The sequence below is a fragment of the Pyrus communis genome, chromosome 7, assembly GCF_963583255.1.
Source record: "Pyrus communis chromosome 7, drPyrComm1.1, whole genome shotgun sequence".
Lineage (NCBI taxonomy): Eukaryota > Viridiplantae > Streptophyta > Magnoliopsida > Rosales > Rosaceae > Pyrus > Pyrus communis.
Window position 1 is genome coordinate 25,464,320 of NC_084809.1, and position 13,019 is coordinate 25,477,338.

Here is a 13,019-nt window from a genome sequence, read left to right on the forward strand (position 1 = left end):
GTCCATCTCAGCCTACAGAAAAAAGGTTGTGTCCTTCAAATCCTAAGGTCATCATCTTTGTTTGGGTCCATTAGTATAAAGTTTTGGGACGTATTGCTGCAAAGTTTTTGTACTCTGTACACTTGGTTATGGAACCTCTCTGAAACCAACACGTGCAAGCTGCACCTGAGAGAGACTTTTAATTAAAAATTTAATTACTCCCCTGCTTTCTTTGTCCAAACCTTGTCCTTGCGTCTTCACTGATTCAAACCCACCAACTACTAAATCTTGTTTAATAGTAAGAATTAATCTTTTATTATTCAAGTGATAGATTATCATGGTGGTTAGAGTTTTTTCTTTACAACCTATTACGTCTAGCATTCATCTCTAAGTAGATTGGCATGGAATATCACTTATACAAGGGGAGCAACTGTAGTGAAACACATTCAGCGCCGCCAAGACATTTGAGTCTAGTAAAATGTTATTGTCATGTGAAGAGAAATTACATATAAAAATACATTATCGCCCCAAACATACATAGTCATCAAAATACATTTTATGTAATTCATTTTCTTATGATTCTATTTTAAGTGAAAAAAAAAAAAAAAAAAAACAGACGAGACACTAAGGCCATCGCTAATGAAGATGGCTAAAGGTCCAAAAGCTAAAAAATAGTTTGAGTTGTTCAGGTTGGCCAAGTGTAGCCCTCTCATAGCCTTTTGTGAGTCATAGTTGTAATAATAATTTATTCAAATCAAACGGCTAAATTGAAAACATTAAATGATAGTTTGATTAAATTAAATAATAAATTTAAAATATAAACTTAAGATTAATAATTTTTTAAAAGGATTAGGTATATCTCCTTAAAATGATATATGAATATAATTTGATACTTATATAAAAATAATTTCTTGCAGAACAATAATTTTGGACAGACCCTTTCTATTAAAGACGGCCTAAATCTACGAATTGGCCTAAACATTTTTTTTTTTAAAACAATAAATATTACTGCTCCACAACAAAATTCCACAAATCCACCATGCTTTTAAATTTTTAATAATAAGATCCCGACGTCATCTAATTCTAACCGACCAAATGCGGAGATGATGCTAATATGCGCCGCGATACTTTTCGTTAATATTAGGAGCTCCGGCGCGCATTAGCATTGGGCCGCGCCAAAATATGCCCGTTGGCCGTTGCCACCAAAATATTAAATTGTGAATCTAATTACTATTTATAAAAAGAAAGAAAAAATCTAATAAGATTACACTCCAATCATATTTTCCAAAAACAAATTAAAAAAAGTAAAAAAATGGAATTATCCATACTTTCACAGAAAATTGAGAACGCCTAGCTACTCGGGGATGGAAATCAGAACAGGCCGCCAAGATCGTTTCAGCAACCTATTTCGAAACGACAGCCCTCGGCCTCGCCGAGTCGGAAACCTACCGGCACCGCCACCACTTCCGGTTTCAAATAACAACCCTCGCTCCTCTTCTTCGTCCACAATTCCTCGACCTCTCCTATCCGAAACACTATCTTCGAACGGCGGCGACGACACGAAGAGGTCCTTCAGCTTGCGCCGAACCCGAGCGACATCCTTGCTCTTCTGCGGCGGATCACCGTCGCGATTGTCGCCGTCGATGGGTGGAGATTTTGAGGAATTGGTCCGGCGAGGCAATCGGCGGTGGTCCTGGCGGGAGAGGAACATTCTTAGAGTTTTGCGGCGGCGGAGGTGAATGACTGGGCTGGCCGATGGGCTTCGCGTTGGGCTACCGGCTACGGCGCATTGAGTCGCTAAGAGCTTGACTTTTTGCAGGGTCACCATGGTAAACGATGAGTTGGCGGTGTGAATTTTGCGGGTGGCGATTCAATGGCTAGAAATCATGGGTGGTGGTGGAATGGAGAGAATGTGAGATCTGATCTGGGGAGGAGTGGGAGGGTTGGTATTGGAGCGAGCAAGCAAATAGAGCTGAAAAATGTATATTTTTTTATATATTTTATTTATTTGTTTTTTGGTGGAGAGAAGAGAACATAGGTGTCAAAGTGGAATGTGGGGCGGGGCTTTAAAAAGAAAAAGGCTTGGCTCTCGTACATTGACCAAGAAATTGAGATATTTTTCAATATGAGCCTCACACGAGAGGGTACAGACGTGTTTTTATATAAATGGTAGAACATGTATGTTAAAAAGTTAATAACTTAAAAAATAAAATTTTCCTAAACTTACATAAAAATACGTAGTGTACCACTCGTGTTCCTGTTACAACTAAAAATTTCTTCAAGAAATTCTCCCCAATTCATTTAGTGGCTGATTTACAAAATTTTCTGTTTATGATTAATTTGTTATATTATAAATAATTTAAAAATTATATTTATAAAAAAATAATTAAATCAATTTTGTTTAGTCAATCAATTATAATAAATCAAAAAACGGTTTGTAATTCATTTACTGAATTCAATTATAATAAATCAAAAAACGGTTCGTAATTCATTTACTGAATTCATTCATCTGTTTATAAAGTTCGATGACCAACCGATCTCATATTTAATTTTTTGTCTTTTGGTTTCTGTCGCTAAACAGCGTTTTAGTTGTAGTAAATGTCACACTTGATCTTCTTTTCTCAAATTTAATAAGTGAAAGTCAAGGTCTAACAAATTGAAATCCGATGCTATCCCCTCAAATCTTTGCTTTTCTTTGGCTTCTCGTGTCAAATTGTCAAACAACTTTTTCTTATGTACATTTCACGCGTAACCTTCATTCTCTAAATAAAATGGGCATTTACAAATGAGCGCATTATCCATGACATGGCATTGAAGAATAAGAATAATTGTTTGGTTTGATTGTGTATATAAAATGGATAATTATACATAATTGTACAGTACATTCACCCAAAATACCATACCGTCCAAATTCATCTCTGCCATACTGTATAATAAAGAACGTATCGTACTGTGTCATCGTATACCAAGTCAGTCCCCAATCCGGCAATGACAATTTGCGTAGTAGCATCCTAGATTTACAAGTTACGAGTTACCAAATCAATCCCACGATCTGGAGGATAGAAGCAGCCAGATTGCCCTCACCACCATGGCTTGGATTAAATAGTATTGTCCCATCTCTTAAAAACCTGTTGAGGTGAAAAATATATAAGAAATATTAAAATGGGAGGAAAGGTTATTAAAAAAGAAAAAATGAAAAACCATGTATTAGGTTTCTGACAAACGTCTAAACTACAGGGTAAGGGGTTCAAACTTCGGTGCAGAGTATAGAGCAAATTGTTTTATTTGTAATATCGTAAAACCGATAAGAAAATATTAACAAAAATACATTTCAGTGCTGATGGCTTATGTACAATACTCGACTGACGATATGGAAAATCAAAAGAAAATCAACTGACGATATGGAAAGACACTCGAGTTTTAACATCCGTGTATGAGAGTATACAATACTTTTTACCATCTGTTTTAGAACTCAAGGCTGCAGCTCACTGGAAAAAAAAAACAAGGAAGGAGGATATGGAAATCTCTACTGCTAAAAGGAACTAGGTGTGGTAGAGCTGCTAACCAATTTATCAGTTCCATTCGAGTCTGGTGAAAGCGGGGGTGGCATACTCTTCAAAAGTCCAACCTCGTCTGCTCCGATATCCAGCACCACTGCTTCGCCGTTTTCTGAACCAAGATCTTCGTTTTGGACTGCTTTCAAACCCTTCAACACTTCGTCCATGGTTGGTCGCATATCCTTCTCCTGTTGCAAACACCGGAAAGCCAATTCTGCCACAGCTGTTGTCATCCTTCTAACTGAAACGTTTGTTTCAAACCCTAGAAGAGGATCGACCAGCTCATTTACTAAATGGTTTTGGATTTTGTTGACGGCCAGGTTGGCCAAATTTATGTCAAGCCGATGCCTATTGGTGTCCACTGCTTGTAATGACGATAAAAGCTCGATCAGGACCACCCCAAAGCTATATACGTCACTCTTGTCTGTGAGTTGGTAGCACTGGTAATACTCGGGATCAACATAGCCGGGAGTCCCTTGCGGAGCAGTTGACACATGGGTGGCATCGTTGGGGAACAAGCGTGACAGACCAAAATCAGCCACTTTCACGCAAAAGTCGTCCTCTAGGAGAATATTGTTGCTCTTGACATCGCGGTGTATTACATCATTGCGATGGAGGTAAGCCAGTGCATCAGCTGTCTCTATGGCAATGTTCAATCTAACAGGCCAACTAAGAAAGCCAGATTCCACTCGTTTCCCATGGAGATGGTCAGCCACTGTTCCATTAGGAATATACTCATAAACAAGGAGAAGTTCTCGGCTGCGTTTTGAGGTGCATCCATACAGCTTGACAAGGTTCCGGTGTTCAAGACGAGTTAAGATCTCGACCTCATTCATGAATTGCTCCACACGTTTGAAATTGTTTTCATAAAGGCGCTTCACTGCAACTACACGGCCATCATGTAGCTTACCTGGACAAACAATTAGAACGTTTAACAAAACATAATCAAGATTATCTGTTGGTGAGCTAAATTGCTTGCAAAGAAGGTGGAAAAGGAAGTATTTTCGAACCATAGTAAACAGTGCCAAAGCCTCCATCTCCAAGCTCTTTAGCGGGGTTGAAATTTTCAGTAGCTTCCTCTAATTCAGTATAGCTGAAGACCTTAACTCCAAAGTAAGTGCTCGCCTTATTATCATACTCAGACTTGGAGGTAAAAGAGGGATAAGACGGGATGCTCTGAGATTGAGAGAGATTAGTTAAGGGAGTTGTAATGCTATTGCTTGTAAGGGGTGTAGGCTGCTCTTTGCTTTGAGTCTCTGCAGCAAGTTTCCTCTTCTTGCGTTGGATGAAATAATAAACATAGAACCCAACCAAAATGCCGAAAAGAATTGCACCTCCTATAGCAAGACCTGAAGATGAAACAAAATACTGTTTAGATTTTCTTCTCCGCCCCATGATGCCAGTGGAAATATTACAATGAGTTGTTAATGAAGTGATTTATTACCTATCGCGATTCCCGTCTTTTTTCCTACAAAAAAGATAAGAAAAAGAAAGCAGTGTTAATAAAAAGAACATCTTCTCATCCAAACTTGAATTGAAAGTTGGGAACACATGAAGAGAATTTGACGAACTGTAGATACCATACAGCTTCTATAAAACCAAGTAAACTTATATGTGGGAAACTAATAAGCAGTGGACCGAATGAGTCATCTACTTGAATTCTTTTTGCATCAAGAACTTTGCATGTCATACACTACAATATACTCCCAAATGTACGGTGTACCAACGATTCTGCTACAGAAAGTGTTGCAAACTTCACATATTTTCAGATTAAACTCCAAATGTATGCTGCATCAAAGCTGAACATGCCATATGGGGTATATAGTTTTGCAGTTCTTGCTATTAGTATAAACAACTGTTTACTTCAGCTGTTCAAAGAATAGTTAGTCTCGTCTAATTGAGTCAACGAAAGAAACAAAAATCCCTGTTCCAAAACAAATAAATCAACGAAACATTGAGATCGCAACACTAGTTAAGTAGTACAGTACACAACGGTCTTCTAAGTTTTCAGATGAATGAGACTAGACCAATATTGATTTAAGGGGAAGTTCGATATTCAATTCAAAACTAAGTTATAGTTTTCGAAAATAATGAATATAAACGATACCAAAAACACTCTAAACTTTTAAATTTGGGCACCCCAAGCAGGACCTAAAACTTGCCCAAAACCACTACAATACCCAGAAAAGGAAAATACCTGCCGGGTTACACAACCGTTTGCCGCAAATGCAAACGGGTCGGTTCTTATCCGAGTCAAACCCACAAAGCCCATTGACATTAAGACACTCAGCGCACTGCTTCTCATACGGGTTCGTATAATTGACATTGAACCCGGCCATGATCGCTTCCTTAAACAGAGACCGGTTGCCGACGAGAACCGCCGCCGTGGTTTTGAGAATCGGCACCGTAATCCCGATGGAGCACTTGAACTGGCTCACGATCGGGTCGAGGGGTACCGGCCCGATCAAGTAATAAGCGTCTTTGAAAGAGAAATTAAGGTCGCAGAGAAACCAATTCGGCGGCTTGGGATCGATGAAAGTGGAATTGCAGCCGTAGAAAATAGTGACGTCCATGTCGTCGTCCTCATTATAGCTGAAGAACCCGGACTCAAGAGTCGAGTTCGCGAGTTTGTCGGTGCAGCTAGAGTTCCAGAGGTCGGACCGGGCGACGGTTATGTTCTGGTGAGCCGGGTCGAGTTTGAGGATCCGGTAGCTCAGCAGCCCGATGGTCAACTCGGGCGAGTCGTCGACGCAGGTGAGGTGGAACTCCGGCGGGCCGCAGTAGGAGGGGCGGGTACCGCCGGTGAAGGGGTAGGTGAGGTTCCGGAGGGGACCGCAGTCGAAGGTTTGGGTGCAGTTGGAGAGATCGGCATGGGCAGGAAACGACGTCGCAACGTCGACGGAGCAGAGCAAGAAGAAGAGAAAGAAGAAGAAGAAGAAGAAGAGAAGCGGGAGCATTGGGGGATAGGTGGGAGTGAAACGACAGCGTCTGGGAGTTGGGGGCGGGCGAAGCGGCAAGTGATCAGAGTTCAGTGATGAAATGTGGAGCAAGGATGGAGGTTTTGTGATGACGTGGCGGGCGCCGCTGGTTGACTGGAATGTTGGACTGTAGTGTGGAGGTAGAGGATTGCACACAGTTTTTGAATGTTTTTCGGAGGCTGCCGACAAAAGATGTGCGCTTTTTAGGCTGTGTTTCGATTTCTCTGCGTTGGCATGTTATGGAAGGAATTCTATTTGTTCAATAATCGATGGGCATTTTGGTAATTTCATCAAGTATTTGTAGTACTATTTGTCATTTAAATACCGTTATTATTGTTAATTATTTGTGATTTGGTGTGCGTGTTGGTCAACTACTAAAAGGTTTGAGTCAAACAATGTGAATGAAACCCAAGTAGATGATTTCTTATTAATGGCGGTTGATGAAAGTAGGGAGATTTTGGGTGTGAAAAGAAGATGTCATACAAGATATGTATTGTACTAGTAGTTAGCGTATTGTGTTTCTTATTAAAATTCTCATTTAAAATATAAAAAAATTAAAAATATAAGTAATCAACGAGCGCATCGAATCAAAAAAGAGGTGTGCTGAATATTTCTCTTAAAAGTTCAACAACTACGCACATGCAATTTAGTTATTATTAAATCATGTTGTGGGGGTGTTTTTTTTTTGTGTGTGTGGGGGGGGGGGGGGGGGGTGAGGTCGGGGGAGGTGGGGGGCGGGGCGGGGTAATTAACAAAGTACAATCTCCATCTAGAGTTTGATTAAATGCACCTACGTTTTAATAGTTTAATGCCTTAGGCATGCATGCACGTGAGCTTTCTTCAACTAACATCAAAACATGGAAGAAATCGTGTTCCTCCCTCAATTGTACCTAAAGAAATTTGACCAAAAATATAAAAGAAAACTCTACCTAGGAAGTTTTTGCCAAAAGTTACCTGTTCAAAATTTATAACTGAATTTACACCACAAAGATCTTCAAATGCAAAGCAAATCCACTCTAATTAACAACTTCCTAATGTATTGGAAAAGTATAGTTTCCTAGTCGATCTGTTTTGCACATTGTTTGATTTCTTAAATGTAAAGAGTCATTCCTCTTTACATAACAACGTGACATCATTTCATAATACAAACTTCACAATCTAAACCGTTCGTTCTTTTTATCACACATATATATCATCTTCATTTGTTTTAGAGATCGTCTAGTTCTCCATATGAATGAAAAAAAATTGATGGTTAATCATGGGAACATTACTTGTTACCATGACCGTCAATTTGTTCAATTAATATGGATAACTAAATTATCTTTAAATTAAAAAAAAAAATTCTAGAGATTATCTTTAAATTATGATAAAGACAATGAATTAATGATTCAGACCATGACGTTTTTATGGTAAAATGTTACAACGCATCATGTAAGAAGAGAAATGACTTCTTACATGTGGCTACTTATAAAGAGTCAAGTATTATTCTGTTGAAATATAAGCATTGGAAACATACTATACCAATAAAAAATACACTCAAATAAGCTCTAATTAAGCCCAAAATATGAAACACACTTTTTAAAAATAAAAATAAAAACATAGAAGAAAATTATGCATAATAGTGTGACGCATTATCGTGATTAATAGATGCACATTCTAGTTCTTGTGTTCTAATAAAAGGTTTAAAATAATGAATGTTTAATCCAATTCTTATAAGTATTTTATTATATTTGTCCAGCTGTTCTCCATGTCGGTATGGAAAAACTTATATGGCAGGCAGCATAAGATTGCTGAGAACCAAACAAGTTATGGGAGGCAGATTCTCTACCCTTCCACTTTCTATGTCTTTTTATTTTGTGTGGTCACGGTTAAGTTATATCAATATTTTATATTGTTTTTCTTTTATAGAGATAATAAGACAAAAATAAATAGTAATATAAAATGTTGACGTGCCTTAACCGTGACCACACAAACAGTAAAGCACGGGAAGCACAGGAAATGGGAGGGCAGAGAATCTGCCTCCCAAGTTATGACCAATACAAAAATAGTTCCTTTCTCATATTATTTGTTCATTTTGGTTATTTTAATCTTTATTTTTTAAGTTATTTTACTTTTAGTTTTGTTGTTCAAATAAGCTTATTAGTGGGCTCATCGTTGCCATGTGTAATATTTAACCTAAAAAATTAATTGGACTTTAAAAGGATATGACTTTTTCAATAGACTTGGTACTCATATGAAATGTTTGGAAATGTTATGACTAACTTGATTTGCATTGACCAAAAAAAAGCACCTACATATGATACACATGTGATGAGAGTAGGGGAGTGAGTGGGTTTTGTTTTGGCATGGCAAATGCCAGCTGCCTAATAGAAGATTGGAATCTAGAAGCATAAATTAAAGATGATAATAAGAAATCAGAAAAAAAAGAAGGCACCTAACTTGAAGGTTCCAAATGGAATTCCTCATATGAGTTTTGACATGGTAATCAGTAAGAAAATTGGATGGAGATTGAGAAAACACATTTCTCTCACGCATAACAAAAACAATGAAGATGTGCTAAAGCCTAAAACAAATGAATATAAACCACCCTATAAACTGGTAATATAAGTTTGTCGTGCAGGATTTTCTAAGAAAATTCTGCACGACAATTTTTTTCACTATCAAATACTAATTTCAATCCGGAATGTTGAGTGCATCAATCCGAGGTCAGTAATCAGTCTATTCCACATATTGCCAATTCGTTTTTGGTTAGATTAATATCTAAATTCTATCATAAACATACTGAAAAGATATTTAGGCGCATACCTTCACATCTTGAGGGATTAGGTCCATCCTTACAGAAGCAGGTGAATTCAGTTGAAGATATATTGTACCCACACTGACCCCCAGACACCTGACATTGGCCACACAAGGTATTACTTGCATCCCACTTCAACCCAAACCCGGAATCAAGTGCAGCAACCAGATTATCCTTGGACGAATTCAACCCCAAATCCGCAGCTGCGGATTGAGAAACGCGGGCAGTGACAGTCGTGTTGCAGTAACCACTAATATTCGGCAGCTCTAAATTTGTGACAAAGTAATTAATGGAAGTGGCCGTACTGTTTACGATGCAATTGAACTGACCTGTGGGCTGATTTGGAAGAGGAATGAAAATTGGTGGACAATCGTAGAACAGAAGTACTTCTTGAGCATCCGAAGTATTTTCGATATGGCTTGATTTTATGGTGGTATTGGCAAGTGACACTGGACAAAGGTTGTTCCAAAAGTCCGTTCTAGCAACCCGTAGAGTACTTGTAGATTGGTTTATATCGAGGACTCGATAATCTTGGCCCTCAAATGAGATCACGGGGGCATCTCCGCTGCAGTTGAGCTTGAAATCGGGGAAGCCACAATAATCTGGCCGGCTTGATCCCCAAAAAGGGTAAGGAACATCCCGAAAATTTGCGCATTGGAACGACGTGCTGCAGTTGAGGTATCGATCGTCATCCACAGCCGAAGAATTTCGAACATGGAAAAGGCATATGGTAGTTGTGATCACAAGGAGTAAAGAGATGTTTTGGAAGGGATAGGGATGTGTTTCCATGGCGAGAGAGAGAGAAGAAGTGGCTGAAAAATGAAGGATACGAACTTGGAATTATCGTCATCTGCATAGGACGAATGAGAAGACAAAATAGGTGGGGAAATGCGACCAAGTTAACGTTAGGTTAAATCTTAGTTTATGTTTTTTGTTTTTTAGTAGTAAAAAATAGAAGGTTCTATTGGAGCGTTAATTTAATTAGGATTGCTTATAGTCAATGAAAAGTTTTGGAGGCCAAGTCTGTAACTATTTTTATGGTCAGCTTTGCATAGCGGTCTCGTCACCAAATATGTATTGGTTGTCGAACAGATAAGCCACCTTATTAGAAAAATTGGCTTAATTTTGGAGTTGTATATAGCTAAATCCCTCTGCACTTAGATTAAAATCATCGAAGTCAACAAAGGGTGACTCACGTTTTCGGTGGAATTATAGAGTTGTATGGTAGGTTAGGTGTATTTTCTAACAAAAATATAGCGTTTACATGCGTTTCAGAAACTTTTATTTAACCACTTGTAGCATGTAAAACGAGAACTTAGAATAAAAAAAATTCCAGTGTGAGAACCAACAAAAGGGTTGGCTAGATGGTCATGGTAACAACAAAGGATCTTTTTCCAAAAAAAAAACAAAAAAGGATCAAAATGACAGAAACATGAACAATCTTAAGAGTTTTAGGGTGGCTCGAGCAATATTTGCCAGGGATATATGGAGTTGTTTGGTATTCAATTCGGAAAATAATTCATAGTTTTTGAAATGATTAAGGTAACTACGTTATTAGTAATAATTGGTTTCAGAAACCAAAGAAATTGAATCCAATAATATGGATACCAAACTATTCCATTAACTGTTTGCTGTTTTTGCAAACAATTGGCTCTAACTATACTAGATTCCTTCCCTCTGCTTCCTAATTTTATCATGGGACCAGATAGCTCACATCCGAAATTTAGACCCGGGTTTTCTAACACATACGCCTAATTAAACACGGTTTACGACTAATCATCTAAAACAAAGAGCAAGCTAGGAGTTCCATATGTGTAATTTATAAGGGAATGACAAGGGACAGACGTACCTCCGCCTTGATTTGAAGTACTAGTTCCATTACATGTGGATGCATAGGCTTGATCTGCGCAAAAGCAACTGAATCCAGAATTCGTAGTAGTGTTAAGCCCACACTGTCCTCCTGATTTCAAACATTTGTCGCATTGATCGTTGTCAATCTGCAATTGCAGTGAGAAACCCCCATCTACCGCAGCGGTGATCGTTGTTTGACTGGCCTCTATAGCAAGAGTTGCTGTTGTATAAACGGGAACAATAACCTCATTTGTACAGGTCACAGAAGATGGCTGACCAAATGTCACCGGACGTGTCAAATAGAAAACAGAGCTTGAGTTGCAGGACTCAACATTAGGAAGCGTTATGGTGGTAGGGCATTGGTAGTAAAACGTCATGTTTGTATAAGTAGAAACATAATTAAACAGAGAGAAGTTGAGGGTGGTGTTGACGAAAGTCGGATTACAGATACTACCCCAGTAATCGTTCCTAGCAACCTTAACGGTCCAAGAACTTGTAGTGTTCATTTGCAGAATTCTATAGCTCACACCCTTCATGTTGAACACAGGGACGTCGTCTAGGCATTGGATCTCATATCCAGGTTGACCACAGTAACTAGCTCGGTTTACCCCCCAAAAGGGATAGGATATGCCTCCAACGCTACCACAATTGAGTTCGCTGCTGCAGTTTGTGAAATGTTGATCATTCTGGCATAGACTCAACTCGACATTGATCGAAAGAAAGGAAGCGATCAAAAGAAATGGAAACAAGGATTGGAGCAGAAAGAAATGCATGATGGATGTTGGAGGAAAAATCTCAGCAAACAGATTGGAGCATCAGATGGAATGGGGAATTAGTACAAGGAATAATATATATAAGTTGTTCAAACTTCAAAGTCATGAAATGTAAGCCTTTGAAATATTCAATGAAACAGTAGCCTCTCTTGTTTCTGCTATGAGTTTTCTTCTCTTTTTTTTTCAACGTTCATATCTTAATATCTTCCACACCGGCGAATCCGAAGACGCCACGTACTAGTTTAATAATATTTGTAGAAGTTTCCTAGCCCACTCGGAATGATCTAATTAGAGGTATTTTTATATTGAGGTATGAAAAGTATATCGTTCCAGTCTTCCAGAAGCTATAGGCAAAGTCAAGGGGTGATGGAGTCATTGAAAGCCGTCGCAACTAGAAGGGTAGTTATAATAAAAGGGAGAAAATTATTTTCACGATTTTTTTATTACTATATGACAAATGTAAAGAAAATGCCATGATGAAAACAATAAACAAGAAAAGATTCCACAGGTTGTTCTGTGTGAGAGGGAGAACCCCATAAATAATACGACAGGAATAAAATGTTCAAAAAAAAATTAAACAAGTGTTATTTCCAATCCACTGTCTTATTTCTCAATTTACTTTTAATCAAAAGTTTAATTATAATTGTTCGTTTGCATAGTTACCAATAAGGATCTTGAAATATATATAACGATAAAAGGTTGGGCACAAAAAGGTAACAAGAGCCTTAGATTTACATGGATTTGTAAAAGGAATGGACAATATGTGCACCGAATTAACAAAAAAAGACTTACAAAGGATGAAGACGAAAGGAATTCTGAAACGAAAAAGTGTGGATCGATACCCTTTCCAATCAAATGGTAAGAAGCTATAACTCATGATGATTGAGTATTTATGTTTGATTGCATAATCACATAACTGTGAAGCATTTGGAGGGTCATTGATTTACTGGTGTAGAATTCTGGAACGAAAGAGTGTGGACGCTCTTTCCAATTAAAGGGTAAGAAGCTAGCAACTGATGATGGTTGGATATTGATGGTAGTTACTAGAGTGCATAATCACACAATAATAGAGCATTTGAAGGGT

The 13,019-nt window shown here is 38.2% G+C and overlaps 3 protein-coding genes across 4 annotated transcripts; all 3 read right to left on the reverse strand.

Moving 5' to 3' along the window:
- Window positions 1-1,051: 1,051 nt before the first annotated feature.
- On the reverse strand, window positions 1,052-2,002 carry LOC137741134 (uncharacterized). Its single transcript, XM_068480938.1, has one exon. It carries the CDS (start codon window positions 1,805-1,807, stop codon window positions 1,334-1,336), a length of 474 nt encoding a protein of 157 aa, XP_068337039.1. The 5' UTR covers window positions 1,808-2,002; the 3' UTR covers window positions 1,052-1,333.
- A 1,115-nt stretch (window positions 2,003-3,117) lies between these two features.
- Window positions 3,118-12,064, reverse strand: LOC137739574 (LEAF RUST 10 DISEASE-RESISTANCE LOCUS RECEPTOR-LIKE PROTEIN KINASE-like 1.3). 2 transcript variants are annotated; one of them, XM_068479196.1, is made up of 4 exons: window positions 5,734-7,180; window positions 4,981-5,004; window positions 4,547-4,885; window positions 3,118-4,446 (listed from the first exon to the last, which is right to left on the reverse strand). In XM_068479196.1, the coding sequence occupies exons 1-4, from the start codon at window positions 6,491-6,493 to the stop codon at window positions 3,512-3,514; spliced, it is 2,058 nt and encodes a 685-aa protein (XP_068335297.1). In that variant the 5' UTR covers window positions 6,494-7,180; the 3' UTR covers window positions 3,118-3,511. The 2 variants fall into 2 exon arrangements, with proteins under 2 accessions (XP_068335297.1, XP_068335296.1); XM_068479195.1 differs by lacking the exon at window positions 5,734-7,180 and adding an exon at window positions 11,161-12,064 and having other exon boundaries at window positions 3,121-4,446.
- On the reverse strand, window positions 7,243-10,663 carry LOC137739576 (LEAF RUST 10 DISEASE-RESISTANCE LOCUS RECEPTOR-LIKE PROTEIN KINASE-like 2.7). Its single transcript, XM_068479198.1, has one exon. It carries the CDS (start codon window positions 10,098-10,100, stop codon window positions 9,285-9,287), a length of 816 nt encoding a protein of 271 aa, XP_068335299.1. The 5' UTR covers window positions 10,101-10,663; the 3' UTR covers window positions 7,243-9,284.
- Window positions 12,065-13,019: the final 955 nt, after the last annotated feature.